Source organism: Manis pentadactyla, chromosome 13 (assembly GCF_030020395.1).
Source record: "Manis pentadactyla isolate mManPen7 chromosome 13, mManPen7.hap1, whole genome shotgun sequence".
In the NCBI taxonomy this organism is placed as follows: domain Eukaryota; kingdom Metazoa; phylum Chordata; class Mammalia; order Pholidota; family Manidae; genus Manis; species Manis pentadactyla.
The window spans coordinates 92,781,788-92,803,979 of record NC_080031.1 but is presented as its reverse complement, the minus strand read 5'-3'; the positions used below and the strand labels follow the sequence as shown (position 1 = coordinate 92,803,979).

Below are 22,192 nucleotides of genomic sequence, written 5' to 3'. Positions count from 1 at the left end.
GATATGTGGCATCTTGCTACACTGATGGACAGCAAGTGGGGTGTTGGGGGGACTCAATAACATGGGTGAATGTAGGAACCACAGTGTTACTCACATGGAACTTTCATAAGATTGTTTATCAGTGATACCTTAATTTTTTTTTTAAGTGAGGTTTGTAGCGTTTTAACTTGACTATTTCCCCATCTCCATGGTGGCCTTAAAAATCTGTCAGCCTCACAACAACAGTACTTGTGAAAAGTATCAGCCACTGGAGGAGGCAGAACAAGTTTGAAGCTCCCCCAATGCCCATTCCCAGAGAATGATCACTGTCTGTCAGCTCTCTGGAAAAACGCATACTCGGGGCTTGTCTTTATTTGACCTGATGCAGAGCTCACTCACGGGAAAAAGCCCTCCCCCCAGAGTGCTTGCCAAAAACACACAGCAGCAATTTTTTAACATCACAGCTGCCTGAGGTGCTAATACCAGTTGCAGCAAACAAGAAAACAAAACTTGAATAAAATACTTAACACACACACACAAAAAAAAACTTAACACAAACATTTGAATAAAATCTAGAAGATGAGCTGCCCAAAGAGGCTTTGAAATTCTCCAACATATTCCTAGGGATCTAGAAGGCACATGCATGTGCAGGGCTGTGTACATATCCAGGGAAGACCTGAAAGGGTCCCACTCTCTCACCCCTGGCTGACCTTGAGGTTCTGCTCAATCAGTAAGTGAAGGCAAAGGCAGAGTTGTTACCTGGCAGAGTATTGAAGTGTGCTCCAGGACACACAAAGAGCCTCTCGGCACTGAGTGGAAGACTCACTGGATCAAGGCATTCAAGGAAACCTCTGCCTAAACTGACTGTTAAGCTAACCAAGCAGAGAATTCAGTAGCTGCACATGACAGATTATATACTTCAGAGAATTAGTCCAGGAAAGCCCTTAAACAAATAAAGAGCAATAATAATAACAAACAGAAATTCTGGAAAGGATTGGACTCTAATTTCCAGAGTATCCACATTAGTTTATTTTAAATGTCCAATTTTTAACAAAAAATTATGAGACACACAAAGATATTAAAAAGTATGGCAATAAAAAAGGGAAAAAGGCAGTCAATAAAAACTGTAAGCCTATGTGGACTTACTAAAGATTTTACATTGGCTATTATTAATTATGTTCAAAGAACTATAGGAAACCATGTCTAAGGGATTAAAGGAAAACACAAGAATTATGTACATCAAATGGAGAGTATCAATAGAGATAGATTTAAAAAAACAAATAGAAATTCTGGATCTGTAAAGCACAGTAACTGAAATGAAAAATTCACTAAAGGGGCTTAATAGGAGATTTGTGCTGCCAGAAGAAAGAATCTGTGATTGTGAAGATGGGTCAGTTGAGATGATCCTGTCTAAGGAAGAGAAAAACAAAAGAATGAAGGAAAATGAACAGAGTCTCAGAGACCTCTGGGGCACTACCAAGTGTGTCAACATACACGTAAAGGGGGCCTCAAAAGGGAAGAAGAAAGAATGAGGCAGAAAGAATATATGAAAAAATAATGCCAAAACCTTCCCAAATATAAATAAAAACATTAATCCAAGAAGCTCAACAAACTCTGCATGGGATAAACCAAAAGAGATCCACATCTAAGAGATCCAAATCATGGCCACTTTGCCAAAGGCAAAAAATGAAGAGAGACTCTTGAAAGCAGCAAGAGAACAATGACTAATCACAGAAAAGGAATCCTTGACGAGATTAACAGCTGATTTCCCATCAGAAACCATGAAAGTCAAAAAGCAGGAGGAGGGACACAAAGTGATGAAAGAAAAAAAAACTGCCAACAGAGAAATCTATAGCCAAAACTATACTTGAAAAGTGAAGGATAAATTTAGACATGCCTAGATAAACAAAAATGGAGAGAACTGATCACTTGCAGCCTATTACCAAAGGGATTCCTTCTTTCTGAAATGAAAGAACACTAGACAGTAATTTAAATCCACACACAGAAATAAAGAGCTTCAGTTAGGTAACTACATAGGTAAATATGAAAGACAGTATAAATGGATTTTTACTTGTAACTCTTTTTTCTCATCTGATTTAAAAGTCAATTCCATAAAGCAATAATGATAAAATTGTGTACACGGGCTTATAATGTATAAAAGAGTAGTTTTATGATATGATAGTACAAAGAAGGAGATAACAGAGTTGTATTAGACCAAAGTATCTATATAAAATGGAAAGCAAATTGTTATTAATCCAAACTAGATTACTTTAAATTAAGATGCCAGTTATAAACCCCAAGACAACCCCTAAGAAAATAACTTGAAAAAATTTTGTAAGAGAAGGAAATTAAAATGGTACACTAAAAAATATCTATTTAACAAAAAAGAATAGTATTGAAACAATAGAGGAACAAAGTCATAAAACATATAGAAAAAATAGCAAATTGGCACATATAAATCCTGTCTTCTGAACAATTACATTAAATGCAAATGGATTTCTAAAATGCTAAATAGCCAAAGCAATCCTGAGAAAGAACTAAGTGGGAGGCATCACCTTTTCAATTTCAAACATACTACAAGGTATAGTAATCAAAACAGTATGATACTGGCATAAAAACAGACACAGACCACATGAAACAAAATCAAGTGTCCATAGGTAAACCCACCAACAATGCACAAAGTCTCCAAGTGCTCCATATCCTCACTGACACTTGTTATTTTCTGTTTTTTTTTTTTAATAGTAGCCACACTAATAAGAGTGAGGTGAAAGTTCATTGTGGTTTTGATTTGCATTTCCCTAATGAACATGATGTTGAGTGTCTTTCGGTTCATGCTATTTATTTACTTACCTATATAAAGAACCCACAAAAAAGCTATTAGAGCTAATAAATATGTCCGGCAACATTGCGTGACATAAGATCAATGTATAAAAATCTATTCTATTTCTATATACTAACGATGAAGAATTTTCAAAGTTTAAAGAATAGTTCAATCCATTCATAAAATACTTAGGAATAAATTTAACAGAATAAGTAAGACTTGTATACCAAAAACTATAAAATATTGTTGAAAGAAATTTAAAAAGACATAAATAAATGGTAAGACATCCCATATTCATGAATTAGAAAACAGTACTAACAGTATTAATATGCAATACTCCACAAATAAGGGTACAGTTTCAATGTAATACCTATCAAAATCCTAGTTGGAGTTCTTTTTTTTAGGAAGTGACAAACTGATTCTCATATGGAAATGCAAAGGATTCAGAATAGCCAAAACACCGTGAAAAAGAAGAACAAAGGTAGAGAGGCTTCATATTTCCCAATTTCAAAACTTAACAAAAAGCTACAGTAATCAAGATAGTGTAGTACTGGCATAAGTATAGACATAGAGATCAACAGAATAGAATTGAGATTCCATAAATAAATCCTTAAATCTATGAGCAATTTATTTTTTACTATGCCAAGATAACTTGAGGATACTAGAATAACTAAATGCAAAAGAAAGAAGTTGGACTCCTTCCTAACACTGTACACAAAAATGAAATCAAAATGCCATAGATCTAAATGTAAGAGTTTATGTATAGTTTTACAACTATAAATCGTTATAAGAAAACAGCAGTAAATCTTCATGACCTCTAGTTAAGCAATGGTTTCTTCAATATGACACCAAAGCACAAGTGTCAAAAGAAAAAATTGATAAATTGGACTTTACCAAAATTAAAAATTCCTTGAAGAGGCTCAAGAGTAGACTTGAACTGGTAGAAGAAAGAAGCAGTGAACTTGAATATAGATGGATAGAGGTTATGCAATCTGAAAAACAGAGAGAAAATAGAATGAAGAAAAGTAAACAATCTCAGAAATGAAAGCAAAAATGAACAAGTGGGACTACTTCAAACCAAAAGGCTTCTGTACAGCAAAGAACACCATCAGTAGAACAAAAAGGCATCCTACAGTGTGGGAGAATATATTCATGAATGACAGATCCAATAAGAGGTTGACATCCAAAACGTATAAAGAGCTCATGCACCTCAACAAACCAAAAGCAAATAACCCAATTCCAAAAGGGGCAGAGGATCTGAACAGACACTTCTCCAAAGAAGAAATTCAGATGGCCAACAGGCACATGAAAAGATGCTCCACATTGCTAATCATCAGAGAAATGCAAATTAAACCCATAATGATATATCACCTCACACCAGTAAGGATGGCCAACATCCTAAAGGCAAACAACAACAAATGTTGGTGAGGATGTGGAGAAAGGGGAACCCTCCTACACTGCTGGTGGGAATGTAAATTAGTTCAACCACTGTGAAAAGCAATATGGAGGTTCCTCAAAAAACTCAAAATAGAAATACCATTTGACCCAGGAATTCCACTCCTAGGAATTTACCCTCAGAAAACAAGATCTCAGATTCAAAAAGACACATGCACCCCTATGTTTATCGCAGCACTATTTACAATAGCCAAGAAATGGAAGCAACCTAAGTGTCCATCAGTAGACGAATGGATAAAGAAGATGTGGTACATATACACAATGGAATATTATTCAGCCATAAGAAGAAAACAAATCCTACCATTTGCAACAACATGGATGGAACAAGAGGGTATTATGCTCAGTGAAATAAGCCAGGCAGAGAAAGACAAGTACCAAATGATTTCCCTCATCTGTGGAGTATAAGAACAAAGCAAAAACTGAAGGAACAAAACAGCAGCAGACTCACAGAACCCAAGAATGGACTAACAGTTACCAAAGAAAAAGGGACTGGGGAGGATGGGTGGGAAGGGAGGGATAAGGGGAAAAAGGGGCATTACAAATAGCACACATAATGTAGGGGGGCAGCACGGGGAAGGCAGTATAGCACAGAGAAGACAAGTAGTGATTCTGTAGCATCTTACTACACTGATGGACAGTGACTGTAATGGGGTATGTGGTGGGGACCTGATAATGGGGGGAATCCAGTAACCACAACGTTGCTCATGTGATTGTATATTAATGATACCAAAATAAAAAAAGTAAAGTCTGTTTGAAGAAATGAAAACTTCCCAAATGTGCTGAAAACATTAATCTCTATATCCAAGAAGTTCAAAGGACCCTAAGTAAGATAAATGCAGAGATAAGGACCCAAACACATCACAGTAAAAATGCTGAAAGTCAAAAAGGAAATCTTGGAACCAGGAAGAGAAAAATGACTTATCCGTACAAGGGAATCCCAAAATTAACAGCTGACTTCCCATCAGAAACAATGACCTATCCAAAGGCTAAAAGAACCATCAAACAAGGATCTTATGTCCAGCAAAACTATCTTTCAAAAATGAAGGTTAAATAAAATTACATAATTGCAATAATTGTGTAAATCTGTGAATATAGCAAAAATCACTGGAGTGTATATTTTTAAAAGAATGAATTTCATGATACATCAGTTATATCTCAGCAGAGCTGTCAGGTTTTTTTCTTAATCCAATATGTTTGCTTTCCACTCAGGCTTCTAATCAGCACCATTGCCTACCCTGTACAGTGTCTGAGCAGGGTGATTGCCAGAGCCAACCTCCATGCCCAGGCTGGTCTGCTTGACCCTGAATTCCAGGGATACCGCCTTGTACCTAACAATACCATCATAGCCAAAATCCTGGAGGCCCATCTGAGGGGCTGTTTCAACAGGAGACTCTTCAAAGCTGTTGTGTAGTCGGGGTTTGTTCTCAACATGAAGCCAAACAAAGGAAAACTACCATCTGTGTTTCTCTTCTCCCTATGACCTAGGGTGTGTGTGTGTGCATGCACATGTGTGCCTGTGTGTGTGCACATGTGTGTGCGTGTGCATGTTACAGAGAGAGAGAGAGAATGCTTTGCTCCAGCTAGCACTGGTTTTGGTCCCTGTTTTGTGGCACTGCTGTCCTGAGCTCTTTACATTGAGCTCTCCATATTTCACAGGAGCACCCTTTGCCTCAGAGAGAAAAGACACTCGCTCAAGATCTAGAGCTCATAAACTGGAGAGATGATGACAATACACTCCCTGAGAGTACTGGCCTAATTAAATCCAGGGCCTGAGGCCTGAGCTAAGTGCCTGGCTCACTAACTCATTCTTGACTCTGGATTGGCCAAGCCCCGAGCCTCATTCCGTCTACCTGCAAACTCAGTTTAAAAGCCCCTGGCATGCTCTGCTCCTCGTGGAAGAGCCCCAGCGAAGCATGGCCGAAGGTCGCTGTCCTTATGGTGGGGTAGGTTTCTGACAGTCAGGACCCAGGACCTCTTAATCGGAGCTGGCTGAATGGGGAGAGGCAGAGAGCTGGATCGGAGCCAGGGCCTACTGGGAAGAGGGGGGAGCAGGCAGAGCAGGAATCAGGACTCCAGTCACAGGACAGAGGGGCAGGACTGGGCTGTGAGCGGGGACAACGACCGCAGCAGCCTCCAGCACCACGGCCAGCCCTCCCCTTCTGCTGTGTGGGCAGGGCAGCTTCCAGGCTGTGGGAAATGAAGGGCCCCCACCCATAAGATGGCGAACCTCCTGCTTCTCTTCCGGGTCCTCGGTTCCCGCTGGCGCCAACTGAACCCCAATCACCCCTCGCCCCCCTAATCCCAGCACCAGCCCCGTAGAAGTGACACCACAATCACCCCATGCCCCTTCCTATATAACCCAGCACCTTTCCCTAATAAAGCGGAATTCTCCGGTGAATTGCTGCTGTGTGTCGCTCCCTTCCTTTCAGGAAATAGTCTTCCTGGTTTGCTTTTCCAGGAACACAGCCTTTGAGAAACACTCAGGAAATGACCATCCCTAAAGGCACTGAGAGCTCCCAGTTTGGAAAACCCTGTCAGGCCATATCAGTTCAGCGAAAGAGGCCACAGAATCATTGAACCTTCTACTCCCTCAGACCCATTTTATTTATTTCCCAAGTCATCTGGCTCTTATTTAATTGCTCCCACATTCCCGACCAAAAAGTCAGCAGATCCAGCCAATGCCTGGAACACACGTTAGAAAGCTGTGTGCAGAATGGGGCTGGGCCATGGGGGGACCACCATGTGGTCGGCTGGAGGTCCTGCAGCCAGCCTCACTTTCTAAGCAGGGTCCCCTGGAACCCTGCGCGCCATCCATCACTCCTGACGGCCCAGCTCACTCCAAGCCGTAGAGTCTGTCTCCAGAGGCTGCAGCAGCCACCGCACAAAACGTTTTCATTGAAGTCAGGTGCCCGGGGCTTAGAAGAGGCGGCGGCCTGCTAGGCAGCTCAGTGCTCTTGCCCTTCTTGACCCTCACCCTTCAGTGCGGGCATACTAAGTGCTTGTGCCTGCCAGGCCCTGTGGTGGGCAGCGGGAAGATAGCAGGAAACCGGGCAGATGGTGTCCCAGCTCTCAGGCAGCTGCCTTGCCTGTGGAGCTGATGGCCAATAAATGACACACACACACAGGCATACCTTGGAGATTGTGCAGGTTCACTTCTAGACATCCACACTAAAACAAATATCAAACTAAAGCAAGTCAAATAAATTTTTTGGTTTCCTAGTGCATATAAAAGTTATGTTTGCACTCTACTGTAGTCTGTTAGGTGTGCAGTAGCATTGTCTAAAAAAAAAATGTGCATACCTTAATTTAAAATACTTCATTGCTAAAAAATGTGAACCATCATTTGAACCTTCAGGGAGTTGTAATCACTGACCACAGATCAGTGCATATATATATATAGTGATAATGAAAATGTTTGAAATATTGCAAAAATCACCAAAATATGACAGAGACACAGAGTGAGCAAATGCTATTGGAAAAATGGTGCTGATAGACTTGCTCAATTCAGGGATGCCACAAACCTTCATTTTGTAAAAAAACATAATATCTGTGAAGTGCAATGAAGCACAATAAAATGAGGTATGCCCATAAATGGATTTAATAACTAAAGACTGGTTAGTGCTTGGAAGGAAATCGCAGTGAGCTGTGATACGACGCAATGAGGAGACGTCTTCAGATGGCACGGTCAAGGGAGGATCTTCCTAGGTGGTGGTGATGACGCCACAGCCCACCAACCTTGGAAACACAGAGGATGTGAATCTCCAGAGGCTGAAGAGAACTGGCCCCTTGGGGGACCCAGAGCGATGGGGGAGTGGAGCCCTGTGTCCAAGGGCATGGGGACTGACAAGAGGCAGGGCCACGGGGAGAGCAGTGCAGTGTGGATGTACTGGGAAGCCCTGGGAGAGGGTGGGCACTTTATAAGGGCCTCTCTGGTTGCTGGGGTTGGGGTGCTCAGCAGGAGTTCAGTTAGGAGGCTGTGATGGTCATGCTGATGCCAAGCAGTGGTGCCCGGCGATATGGTGTCAGCAGGGCCTGAGAGACCTGGTGGCTTGATGTGTTTTGGAGCCTCTCAAATGGGCTAGATGTGGCCTGTCCCAACAGCAATAGGATCATCTCCAGAATGCTGCCATTCCCACTCTGGCCACCACTCTAGAGACTGGATGGTGGGTTTGGGGTCCCAGGAGGCTGCTTGCAACCTGGAATGCCCCCTCACTAGCTTGGTGATCTCCGACATGTCACCCACCCTCCCAGGGACCTCAAGAGACGCTCACATCAGAGCTCCAGTTTTCAAAGAGTTCCTCTCCATCACCTCTGTTTGCTTCACAGTCAGTCTGGATTCTGCCCAGATCTGAGTAGGACGTGCCCCTGGGCATGATGACCCTTATGCCTCAGTTTCCTCATCTGTAAAATGTTCCTGGTGAGGTTGCAGCAGGGATTAAATGAGATGGGGGCAGGGCAGGGGGCAGGGGAGTGGGGTAGCAGACAGCCGCGTTCCCAGCACACGATGAGCCATGAGGGATGGTTACTCTGTCAGCTCCTCTTTGGCTACTCCAGCTGCATCTCCTGCCCGGCTCGGAGACTGTGCCCTCAGGACGCCAGGCTCTCACAATGAGAATCCTGGTCTGAGCTTTCTTGGGAGAGCTAGGAGGTGAGGGTGTAGCTGAGGGCCAAACAAAAACACAGAGCTCAAGCTCACTCCAGCAGTTTTGTTTGTTTGTTTGTTTGTTTATTAAGGTATCACTGATATACACTCTTGAGAAGTTTTCACATGAGCAACACTGTAGTTACTACATTCTCCCATATTATCAAGTCCCCCTGACAACCCACCGCAGTTACTGTCCATCAAAGTAGCAAGATGCCACAGTCACTACTTGTCTTCTTTGTGCTACACTGTCTTCCCCATGACCCCACATACACGTGTGCCAATCATAATGCCCCTCAATCCCCTTCTCCCTCCTTCCCCACCTGCTCTCCCCCACCCCTTCCCTCTGGTAACCGCTAGTCCCTTCTTGGGGTCTGTGAGTCTGCTGCTACTTTGTTCCTTCAGTTTTGCTTTGTTGTTATACTCCACAGATGAGGGAAATCATTTGATACTTGTCTTTCTCTGCCTGACTTATATCACTGAGCATAATACCCTCTAGCTCCATCCATGTTGTTGCAAATGATAGGGTTTTGTTTTCTTCTTATGGCTGAATAATATTCCATTGTGTATCTGTACCACCTCTTCTTTATCCATTCATCTACTGATGGACACTTAGGTTGCTTCCATATCTTGGCTAATGTAAATAGTGCTGCAATAAACATAGGGGTGCATATGTCTTTTTGAATCTGGAATCTTGTTTTCTTAGGGTAAATTCCTAGGAGTGAAATTCCTGTGTCAAATGGTATTTCTATTTTAGTTTTTTGAGGAACCTCCATACTGCTTTCCACAATGGTTGAACTAACTTAAATTCCCACCAGCAGTGTAGGAGGGTTCCCCTTTCTCCACATCCTCGCCAACATTTGTTGTTGTTTGTCTTTTGGATGTTGGCCATCTTAACTGATGTGAGGTGATATTTCATTGTGGTTTTAATTTGCATTTCCCTGATAATTAGCAATTTGGAGCATTTTTTCATGTGCCTTTTGGCCGTCTGAATTTCTTCTTTGAAGAATTGTCTGTTCATATTCTCTGCCCATTTTTTAATTGGGTTATTTGCTTTTTAGGTGTTGAGGTGTGTGAGTTCTTTATATATTTTGGGTGTCAACCCCTTGTTGGCTATGTCATTTACAAATATATTCTCCCACACTGTAGGATGCCTTTTTGTTCTACTGATGGTATCCTTTGCTGTACCTTTTGGATGTAGTCCCATTTGTTCATTTTTGCTTTTGTTAACCTTGCCCAAGGAGCTGTGTTTAGAAAAAGCTGCACATGTTTATATTCAAGAGATTTTTGCCTATATTTTCATCTAAGAGTTTTATGGTTTCATGACTTACATTCAGGTCTTTGATCCATTTTGAGTTTACTTTTGTATATGGGGTTAGACAGTGATCCAGTTTCATTCTCTTACATGTAGCTGTCTGGTTTTGCCGCCAACACCAGTTGTTAAAAAGGCTGTCATTTCCACATTGTATGTCCGTGGCTCCTTTATCATATATTAACTGACCATATATGCTTGGGTTTATATCTGGGCTCTCTGTTCTGTTCCATTGATCTATGCGTCTATTCTTCTGCCAGTACCAAATTGTCTTGATTACTATGGCTTTGTAGTAGAGCTTCAAGTTGGGGAGCGTAATCCCCCCAGCTTTATTCTTCCTTCTCAGGATTGCTTTGGCTATTTGGGGTTTTTTGTGGTTCCACATGAATTTTAGAACTATTTTTTCTAGTTCACTGAAGAATGCTGTTGGTATTTTGATAGGGATTTTATTGAATCTGTAAACTGCTTTAGGCAGGATGGCCATTTTGACAATGTTAATTCTGTCCATGAGAGTGGGATGTATTTCCATTTATTGGTGTCTTCTTTAATTTCTCTCATGAGAGTCTTGTAGTTTTCAGGGTACAGGTGTTTCACGTCCTTGGTTAGGTTTATTCCTAGGCATTTTATTCTTTTTGATGCAATTGTGAATGGAATTGTTTTCCTAATTTCTCTTTCTGCTAGTTCATCATTAGTATATAGGCATACAACAGATTTCTGTGTATTGATTTTGTATCCTGCAACTTGCTAAATTTACTTATTAGTTCTAGTAATTTTGGGGTGGATTCTTTAGAGTTTTTTATGTAGAATATCATGTCATCTGCAAACAGTGACAGTTTAACTTCTTCCTTACCACTCTGGATGCGTTGTATTTCCTTTTTTTTTTTTTGCCTTTTATTTCTTTGTGTTGTCTGATTGCAGTGGCTAGGACCTCCAGTACTATGTTGAATAAATCTGTGTAGAGTGGGCATCCTTGTCTTGTTCCCAATCTTAATCTTAAAGGAAAAGCTTTCAGCTTTTTGCTGTGAAGTATGATGTTGGCTGTGGGTTTGTTGTATATGGCCTTTATTATGTTGAGGTACTTGGACCTCTATACCCATTTTGTTGAGAGTATTTACACTCCAGCCATTTTTAAGTTGAAGTGTACTGTCTTTTGTGACTTGGTAGGTGGCACACGTGTACCCAGTGACATCAAAGAGGCCTTGGTAGGAAGTCAGTCCCTCCCTTGCCTCTCAGTTCTTTGGTTTCTGTACTTGAGGGAAACCTGCTGGCCACTGCACTCACAAATGTTTCACACAAACAAACAAAAGTTCTGTTCACACAAACAAAAGTCTACCTGTTTTTTTTAGCACAAATGGCTGTATTTTAACATACTGTGCCGCACTTTTTAAAAAATGTAACAGTATGCCTTGCACCTGTTGTCCTATATCAGAACATATCAAATTACTTCAGTCCTTTTCACAGGTGCATAGCATTCCATTTAGAGATGTACCATACTTCCTTTAAATAGTTGCATTTATGCTAATTCTACTTTTTGGCTACCTCAAACAGTTCTGCAATGAATATTCTTATACACCTGTCCTTTTGCTTATATGTTAACATATCTAAAAAATAACTTTCTAGGGGGATTGCTGTTGTGGCAACTAACACATACATTTTAAGCCCTAATTAGTATTGCCAAATCACCATAAAAGAATGTACCAGTGTGTATCCTCTCTCAAGCCCTGTGTGAAGTGACTGTCCTCATTTCCCTACACACAATAGGTCATCAGATTTTTTCTTACTTTTTCTAACCTGATATGATCATAGCTTTAACCTTCATCTCTTTATTATAAATGAAGGTCCACTTTTGTTTCATATAATTAAGGGCTATTTATATTTTCTTTTTTATGAACAACCCATTCATATCTTTTGACCATTTTTCTACAGGATTGTTGATGTTTTTAGAGTTGATTTTTAGGAGCATTTTTACACCAAGGTATCTGGCTTTTATGACATGAGTTAGAAATATCTTTGGCTTTGGCTGTTGACTTTGCTTAAGTGCTTCCTGCCTTGCAGATATTTTTGTTTTTATATGGTTGGATTAGACTTTTATTGTATGCCTTCTGGATTCTGAACTGTAGTTGGAAAAGCCTGCCCTTCTCCACCATTACGAAGGAATTTTCCCATATTTGTCTCTAGGATTTTTATGATTTTTTTAAACATGTGAATCCTTGATCCTTCTGGAATTTATTGTGGTTCATGCCAAGGCGTGGATCCAGCTTTACTGTTTCTGGATAGTCACCAGTCTGCCCCCCACTCTCTTTTAATAATGCCTCTCTTCCCACTGGCTCAAAGGGCTCAGGTGGAGGCGGGGGCAGCCTGGAAGGGTGGAAAGGGAATTGAATCCAGACCTTAGTCCTAGGAACAATGGGAAAGTGAGGAGTACGAGTGTGGGGCTGGGATCATCAGATGTGCATCTTGAAAAGGTCCCTCGGGCCCCAGAGCGGAGGGTCAATTGGCAATGGGTCAGCATCTTTGAGGTCATCTCTGATCCCAGGTGCCCCCCACCATTGCTAGTGGGTCTCGGCTCCTGGGTCTCCGACCCTCCCTCCAACACCACTTCCGGGTGAATTCCTGGGGATCTTGATATGCACATAGAAGCCCCTCACACGCCCCCTCCTCCAGTGAACTGAGCCTCTAGCCGACCTCAGTCTCTCCCTCCCCCGGTCTTGCTGGCACCTCCTCATCACCAATAAATGCAGCATCAGGAATCTCCCCTGGCGCATCCCAGCGCCCTCCCTTCATTCCCCAGCCCCACCCGTGGTCCATCTCACCTGCCTTCCAACTCGTGGATCCCGCCGCCCTGCCACCAGCACCAGGCAGCTCCCCATGCCTGGAGGAAAAGGTTGCCCTGCCCCCGGTGGCACTTTGAATTCCACCAAATTCATCCTTCAAGCAGGAACCGCTCTGATTCCTACCCAACTTGCCAAAACCCAAAACGGGTGAGCCACGAGCCAGGAATGAATGAATGCCTGAACCGACACGCAGGTGACTGTCACCACCATCCACATGCCAACCTCTAAGACAAAGGTGCTGCCTCTGCCCTGCCACTTGGCTTTGGAGCGGGTGACAGCATCAAAGCCTTGCAAGAAGGGGTGGCCATTAGCCATGTGAGGGAGGGGCCGGCCTGTGCAAGGGGACCCTCTCTCCGTTTGGTGCTGATTATGGCTTCTCTGCTTGTGTTTTGCAGGTCCTCCCGTAAGTGTCCTGAATTATGCTCTCGGCTCCTGAAAGATAAGACATTTTATTCTCTCTCTATAGCACTGCCATGAAAATAATGTTGATTAGAGAGGAGTGTGTATCCTAAAAAACAAAAAACAAAAAAAATCATTCCTGGACAGGGCCTTTTTTTTTTTGGTAGATGAATGGAAGCACAGAATTAGAATTCCATGGGCTTGACTTGTCCGGTGAAACAGTCTGTGACCATTTTCCTTCCAAGAGAGCTGGCACGAGCCTTGTTGCCCCTCCCCAAATCTCTGGGCTCAAGCTGGTGCACAGAGATGCAAGCACCGTGCCCGTACTTTCCAAATGCTCTGTAGCAGTTGACTGTTTAAATGCTTTTGTCTCATGTGTTTTGGCAGAAAGCGCTTCAGACATTTACGCCAAGAATGGGCTTGATCACTAGATCCCGGGGTCCGTTTTTCTGCTTTGCCAGAATATGCTTCACTGTCCAGATTGGGGCAGCTGAGACCTTGGGAACACAGCTGGCCAGGGAGGGCACTGCGTCTGAGAGGGGCTTGGGGGCGGGACTGGCTGCCCGAGCAGCATGGGGGGACCGTCAGTGCCCCAGAAACTGCTGGTGCTCCCAGACACACGACAGGTCAGCCTTTGATCCATCTTGGCAGTTTTCAGGGCCTGGTAAATAATTCAGGAAGCACATTGACAGTCAGCTTGAGCCAAAATTAACCTTCTACAGGAATTCTTTTCAGATGAACAGTTGTATTTTTTACTTCCGCTTGCCATGATCCATTTCCCACCCGACACCCTTTGGAATCGGGGCTCCTGGATGCATGTACGAGCACCACACTGAGCCAAAAAGAAGCCAGCAAGAATGTGTAGATTTATTAGCCACAAGCACTTTTTGCCGTTGAGTCATTCCTGGCTGTCACATGCAGGCCGGCCTGTGTGAACTTGCTGAAGTGCATAATGGAGAGGGCTATGGAGTGATTTTTTTTGTAACTTGGCTGTTAAACTATAAAGTGTGTTAAACAAATAGAGGATTTTAAAGCTGCAACCTGAGATGGATGCCTATGTGTGGGACACTGGCCAGGCAGTCAGTGCTCCAAGCACGCAGGGGCAGAGAAACATCCAGTAGCAATGAATGCCCCCCCTCCCCATCTTCTGGCTTCCAAGGTTGTCTTCCTCAGTTCACCTCATCCCAGAGGCAACAGGCAGGAAGCCCCTCTCTGCTCTCTAGGCCCAACTTAAGGAGCATTTTCCACGATAGCTGTGGCACTGCCCTCCAGAGTCCCACGTCCCCACGTGGTCTTCGTTACGTGCTCCAGCTGACAGGGAGATTACACATGGCTGTGTGCCCTGGGGACCCCTCCAGCCTGGCCCTGTGAGGCAGGAAACGGGTGCTGCATCCTCCAGACCTGGCAGAGTGCTGAGCCCCCACCTTGAGGGAGTCCGTTACTAACCATCAGCCTCCGCTCAAACCCTGCAGATCGTGGGAGGACCTGGGGCCCCGACTGAGTTCTGAGTGTTGCCATATGGTTCTCTGCTGAAAGTCTGATTATTAATGACCTATTAATTACCACAGGGGCAGTCGGGACGAGATGGCTACCCGGTAATTTGCCATTTATTTTTTGCTCTCTTTGCCCTTTTCTCTCAAGCCACTATTCTTCCTTTATTTACTTTGTCTGCGCGCCTCTCCCCCTGCACTGCTGCTCCCCCGTGGCTCTGCTCTCTCTGTGGAGGGGATCAGCATTAGCTCGGGGATGCTGCAGGATGTGCAGATCTGCAGGGCCCGGACCCGCCAGCAGAGCAAAGGGGCTTCCAGAAGGAGTGCCCTCGGCATTCTGAATCCACCCCGTGTCGTTCTTCCTGCCCAGTATGTGAGCCTTAAGCCCAGAGGCCAGGCCTTTGTATGGAGCGCCCTCTTCCCAGTAGGCAGGGGGCCGCCTGTGCCAGCCCACCGTGTCCTCTCACCACTCGGGAACTGGGGACTGATTGGTTCCAGTTTGTGGTGCCATCACTTCTCAGATCTTTTATAATTAAACCTAGAAGTTACCTTGTACCTGGAATCAACATCCCCAGCGCAGGGCAGAGCCAGTGCTGCGTAAGAAGCAGGATGAAAGGTGGCTGAGCTGCTGTGGCGCCCTGCACGGAGGCTCAGGACGGTGACCACAGCCTCCGGAAGCCCTGACCCATCAGAGCAGGGGGTGAGCCTGGTGGAAAGAGACGGAGCAGTACAGTCCTGTTGGAGGACAATTTGTTCTGTCTCTTCAGGCCATGAAGATGCAGGGAGGAAATGTTGATTGATTCGAGGCCATTCTGATGAGCAGATCTGTCCAGAGCCGGGACAGGCTGGTTGGGGGGGCAAAGGCCGGGGTGGGGAGGGGGGCCAGTCCCCCAGGGGCCTACTTCCCGGGAGGCCAGAGAAGGTGGTCCAGCCCCCGGCACCAGGGAGACCTGGGTGTGTCTTCCCATGCTCTGCCTCCAGGGAGTAGATGGTGGCTGGGTGAATAGGTTTCTTCCCGCTTCCCCCGCTATCATCTCCTCTGAGCACAGTGACCAGGAGTCCCTTCTCCCTGGCTACGAGCATCAGAGGGGATGCCAGCTAATGGTGGGAGTCACTTTTCCCAGCTGAAGGACAGGGGGCACCTGACTGGCCGCTGGGGGTCTGTCTCTCACAGAGGCCTCTTCTCCCTCATCGCTGCCCTTTCTGCCAGGATGGGGGCAGGGCAGCAGGTGCCCAGAGTCCAGGTGCCGAGCTAGGCAGCCAGTTTTGAATCCCACCCTCACCACTCACTGGCTGTGAAGCCTGGGCAAGCAGCTGAGGCTCAGGTGGAGTGATGTGATGCCTGGAGCACCCAGATGCTGAGGCCCTGCCTTGGAGGGGCTGCAGAATACGGGAGGTAACCCTGGTGGCAAATGAGCGTCAGGTTCCTGGGGCTGGTACAGGGCTGTCCCAAATTAAGCCTGAGCTTTAGCATATGAGGTGCTTGGCACCGAGCCTGGGCCAGCGACGGGGCTCTGTGAATTTGAGGTGGGGAGGCAGAGAGATGGATGTGAGCATGTCCATCTGGCGTGAAGTTGGGAGCTTTCTGGGAAGAAGCAGGTTAGAGCCCACCGGGCCTTCCCCACTGCCTGGCCAGACTAGGTGAGGGGACCTTGTCAAACTTCCTGGGACTCTGGTGTCACACCCAGGACTGCACAAGGGCCAGGGTGCCCCTTTTCCTGGGGTTTGTGCACACACGTCCATTTCCACATAGATCTGGGTGTCTTTCCTGGCTGGTCTGGCCCTGCCTGCTGCTGGGTTAGGGCGTCCGTGCCGGCAGTGCCAGCAGCCAGCCAGCTCCCCCAGCTGTGTGTGCCTCCAAGCACCTTCGTCCTGGCAGTGCCGCTCGGGCTGTCCCTCCATGAGGCCCACAGGGTACGGGTGACACCCATACCTTAGACATTTATTCTAAGGAGATAATCATGGACATACACCCACATTTATTCCCAGGATGTTGACTATAAGCCTAAAATATATGCTAATATAAATAATATAGCTTGAAGATGGATAAAATAAATTATGTGTGATAAAATACTATGTAGCTACTACATTCTATCAGAATTCTTGAGGACGTGGAGAAATCTCATGCTATATTAAGTGAAAAAAAGAGACTACAAAAAAGTATGTCCACCATAATCTCATTTTTAGAATAATAAATATAAAAGCAAATTTGCACATTAAAAAACTCCACAAAAGGAGGGAAAGCAGACCCATTCTGGCAGGGGGGTGGATGGGAGGACTTCCTTAGGCTCACAGGGACCCGTGTGTCTTGAGCTGAAATCCAGATCTCTTGGCCTGTGAAGGGGCTGGTTTCCAGCCCAGGCTGTGCTTGCAGACTGCCTCGTATGGTCATCCCAGAGGTTAGGACGACCGCGGCATGAGGGCCCAGGCCACCAGAGGCACCTCCTGTGCTGAGTATCCGTCCACAGGCGTCGAGTGGGTCAGATCCGGCTCAGCTGTGCAGACTCACGCATTTCAGAGCCTGCGGTGGGAGGATTCGGTGTGATAACGCACACATAGCCCCAGTGCGACGCGGAGCACAGCACTGCCTTGGTAATATCGCTATCTTCCCTCACCACAGGAAACCTCAGAAGGAAAAATGAGCTTAGAAAATTACTCTGTACTACCAACACACATCTGCGGTGTTTCAAAAGGAAAATGGCTTTGAGGATGGTCAGCTTTTAGAAAAAGGTTTTTTCTGCAGTTTAGTAAGCTTCAAGATCAGCCTGAAGAAAGATTTTTTTTTCTTTGTGCTAAAAATATGTCACTTCCTAAAGGAAAGTAAGAGCAAGAAGGGTCAAGCAGGAGGGTTGTGGTGAAGACTGTGCTGGCTTAATTCTGGATTAATTTAGACTGGCCCCTCCCCTAAGCGAGACCAGCTGAAACCAGATCTGTACGTGGACCGCATAGTAGTGGCAGGGGGACAGGGGCTTAGGAGCCAAACGCTTCTGTGGGCTGTCAAGAGCCCAGGGCCATCTTGTCCCCAGCATCCCTGTACAGAAGCCAGCCTGTCCTTTCTGCTGCAAAGGTTCATTAATAGCTCTCTTCTGATGACAACAGAAGCATGTTTATTATAAAATCTTCCCAAAAGAGAAAAGCACAAAAAAGGAAAATGCAATCATCCATAATCCTACCACCCACAGATAAGTCTTTGCAATATTTTGTTATTTGTTTTCCCAGAGTTTTTTTATGTGCGAATTTGCTTTTCACAAACGGGATTATGGTGGACATACTTTTTTCGTAGCCTCTTTTTTTTTCACTTAATATAGCTTGAGAGTTCTCCACGTCTTCAAGAATTCCAATAGAACGTGTTAGCTTCATAGTATTTTATCATATATCATTTATTTTACCTGTCTTCAAGTTATATTATTTATATTAGCATATATTTTAACCTTATAGTCAACATCCTGGGAATAAATGTGGGTATATTTCCATGATTATCTCCTCAGAGTAAATGTCTAGAAGTTGAATTGCTGGACCAAAGGGTTTGCACATGTTTAAGGCTTTTGATGTGTATTGCCAAATTGCCCTCCAGGAGGCAGTAGTAATTTACATTCCCACCAACAGTGTGTACATGTGTCCTCAAACACCAGTCAAATGTGGGTATTATTATACTTTTAAATCTATGCCAATATGATAGGTTAAAATATATATATGTGTATCTGTATGTAGCTTGTTTTAATTTTGAGTGCATTTTAATTAGAAGTACAGTTTTAAGACATTAAACTAGGTTTGATAGTTTGTGTAATCCTAACTGCCACCTGGTGGTAGGCCTTTGAATTGCAAGCATAGGTATAAGCGTTTAAAGAAGAAACGTTCACATTTGAGAGTTTCCAGGTCCCAATTTTCCCAGGGACAGCAAACATCACAGAATCGGTAGCATAGTGGAAGTTTTGTGCTCAGAACATGTGAGTCAAAGGTAGGACCTGTAGAGGAGCCCTAGGTGCAGCATTTTTGCATTTTGCATAATAATCAGCACTTATGTTGACAAAATGATTTTGTCATCTCATAAATAGGAGGTTTGGCTGTGTTCAACAGGTCTTGAAGGCATCATGCCCTGTGCTGTGTACTGAGGGGGCACAAAGATGAATCGGAACCCAGTCACAGTCTTTGGGGAGCTGTTGGGAGCATGGGGACCAACACAGCCAATTTGTCATGGGATAGAGAAGAGGAACAATTAGGGGTCATTGTGACCTTCCTGGAAGTTTCTTCTCACAGACTCTTTTTTCCTCTCCAAACTGTGGCTTCTGTCTAAAATGAAAATTGTTTCTGCAAAGTTCAATTTTGCCTGCTCCTTGACTTTTGCACAGGAAACATTAGATTCTTTCCTCTCCTATTTGCATGACATCACTTTTCTTCTTTGGTATTTCAAACTTTTTTTGACTGTTATATTGAGCTTTGGTGACTTTCTGGTTTGTTTTACACCTCCGGAAAGCAATTGAAACTTTTCTTGAAAAAATATGTTTTTGGTAAATCTTCCAAGGCTTTAGGATTTCTCTGCATTTGAACGTATGAGAAGATTGTTTAGGCTGTGAGGCCAGCAGTGCAGTGCCCACTTCAGAAACACCACTGGTCAGTGACTCTGTGCCAGTGCTTTTCTCTGTCTTTGGAACAGCACCAAACAAGAGAGACAAAGCCTCTCCCTGTCGCAGTGAGGAGAGAGATGATAAATAAGGAAGCCAATAAGCCAACAAGAAAGCTTCAAACCATGAAATGTGCTAGGAAGAGAATAAAGCAGGGATGCGATGGATAAGTTAGTGGAGGGGTGGGTATAATTTGGATCAAGTCATCAGAAGGCTCTTGGGGAATATGGCATTTGAGCTGAGACTTAAATGACAAAACAGATGCAGAGATCTTGGGGAGTAGGTGTTCCTGGGGGAAAAAGCAAGCGCACAGCTCGTGAGGTTGGAACGAGCTCTACGTGTCCCAGTCATACACCAGGCTGGTGTGGCTGGAGTGAGTGAGCAAATGAAAGGGAAATGGTGGGAGGTGGAGCCAGAGCGGTCCCTGGGACCACATGGCAGCATCACGTAGGCCACAGTGAGAGGCTGACAGTGGCAGGAAACCAAGGAAACTTGACTCTGTGTTTGTAGAAACCACTTGTCCCTAAGAAATGAGCCTTGCCAAGGTCTCAGAGACTCCCCCAGAAGGAACCCAAAGAAAGGGCTGTCCCCTGTATCCCCACGGAGCCCTTCCAGCGTGCCCGGGGAGCAATCACACACATGGAGTGCTTGCTGGCTGCACATTCTTCACACGTGCTCTCGCCCTGGGAGGCTGGCCCTTCTTGACAGACAAGGAAGCTGAGTTCGGGGGCTGACAGGCTTGGCCGAGACTCAGGACCACCTACGTGATTAGCACTGGCTGAGGACTCTCCTCCATCACACCCTGTCAGTAAGCAGACTGCAGCAGAACACCGGGCCTCAGGACTGTCTGCACGCTGGCGGGAGGGTCCTTGTCCTCTTACCGCCTAGAGAAACAGATATGTGGAGTGAATGTTCTATTGCTCCTCCTCTTCCCTGCTTAGGTGCAGCCCTGGAGCTTACTCCCTGCTCCACCCACCAGTATCAAGTTATTAAGACCCTTTCCTGCTTTCCATAAAAGCAAAGACAAAAATCCAAGTCTAACTCAAAGAAGTCCCCTTCTTCATCCCACTTTCTCTCCTGTTCCTCATTCATATGTAAACTAGGAAGAAAAAAATCCCGCTTGTAATGAAATGTGTTATTCCATTAACTGGCTAGGGTCCTGTCCATATCAAGGAACAGCGGAATGGAGCAGGACCCAGCCAAGGGACCACAGCCACCTCTGTCCTTAGGCCACTACTTAGGCCTTCCAAGCCTCTGTGTCCACATTTGCCAAGTGTGAGGAGTGGCCTGGTGAGAATATTAGGAATCAGATCTGTGTGGCACTTCTGAGTTTTAAAGCATATCTCATCCCTACACATTATGATCTGTGCCCATTTTGTGGATTGCAGAACTGAGGCTTAGAGGGGCTCTACCCTTTTCTAGACCTCACAGTGGTGAGTACACTGCTCTTGGCTTCCCCCAGTCACTCCCTGGAACCCAAACAGTGAAAGGCTCCCATACAAGGACCCTTATGGTGTAGTAACACATACAGACAGGGCTTTAGGCCCCACAGAGGAAGTGTGGTGCCCGAAGTGAGGTCTCACAAGAAAGGGACATTTGAGGTATGTCTTGAGGGATGAGTAGGAGTTCAGCAGGAGGACAAAATGGGAGGACACCTCATGCAGGACAAACATAGGCACCATGAACAGGGCAGGGCATGCCATTGGTCCCATGTGCTGGGGGATAGTGACACTGAGGGCAGACACGGAAAGGAGGGAAGGTAATTCTGAGTCAAGGGACCGCCACCCAGCCAGCAGAAGAGTTTGGAGGCCATGGAAGTCCCTGAGTGAAGTCGACAGATGTGCCTAGTGACAAGGCCTCCCTGGCTATGGAAGAAGGGAAGTCAAAGTAGGAGGCAGTTGCAGTAATTTGCAGGTGAAGCACAAATCAAGAATATCCTGATGAGGATGGAGTGAAAGGGGGGCAGGCTCCAGAAATGAGAGCTGGTGGGGGATCAGAGCCAGAACTCCTCGGGCGTGGCAGTACCCAGCCCTCAAGCCCCCAGGACCCATGTGGCTAAAGACCTGAGGGGCCAGGGTGGTGCAGGAGCCGCACACCATCTCCACAGTTAGTAACGGGGGCACGGACAGCCTGGGCCTCGAGGACAGCACAAGCTCCGAGCTGAACTGTGGTGTGTGAGACAGGGACTCAGCCTGGGACCAATTTTGAAATAAATAACTCAGTTAGACTGCTTGGAATTAATCAAGTGAACAAAAAAGGACCACAGAGCACCACACATTCAAATGCTTTCTTGTACTCTCACAGTTCAAAAACAGCTTTGACTGTAAAAATGTAATTAAGTGATTCGTCTGTAATATCCCAAATTCATCTGAGTTTAGATTTTGACATCTTACGTCTCATTCTCACCTGACCCCTGTGAGGGTGCTGTCCAGCTCCTCAGACTCCAGGTGGAGTGAGGATGGGATGAAAGCAGAATTCCTGAGCCCCTCTAATAGCCCCCACACTGGAACCTCAGGACACAGCTGGGGAGACACAGCTGGCCTATGAGAAAGGGCCGCCTCACTGGTGACACTTCCTGACCCGGGCTCCTTGCCTTGGGTTCCCTCGAGTGTCACCTGGGGGGCAGCCAAAGGGCAGG

At 45.2% G+C, this 22,192-nt stretch overlaps 1 protein-coding gene across 1 annotated transcript in view; it reads left to right on the top strand.

Annotated features, from left to right (window-relative positions):
• The window catches only part of COL23A1 (collagen type XXIII alpha 1 chain), a 303,660-nt gene that overhangs the window by 246,222 nt on the left and 35,246 nt on the right, over positions 1-22,192 (top strand). Inside the window, exons 4-5 of the mRNA XM_057490798.1 lie at positions 11,135-11,142; positions 15,011-15,037. Of these exons, the coding sequence (XP_057346781.1) occupies positions 11,135-11,142; positions 15,011-15,037 (35 nt within the window). The remainder of the gene's footprint in view (positions 1-11,134; positions 11,143-15,010; positions 15,038-22,192) is intronic.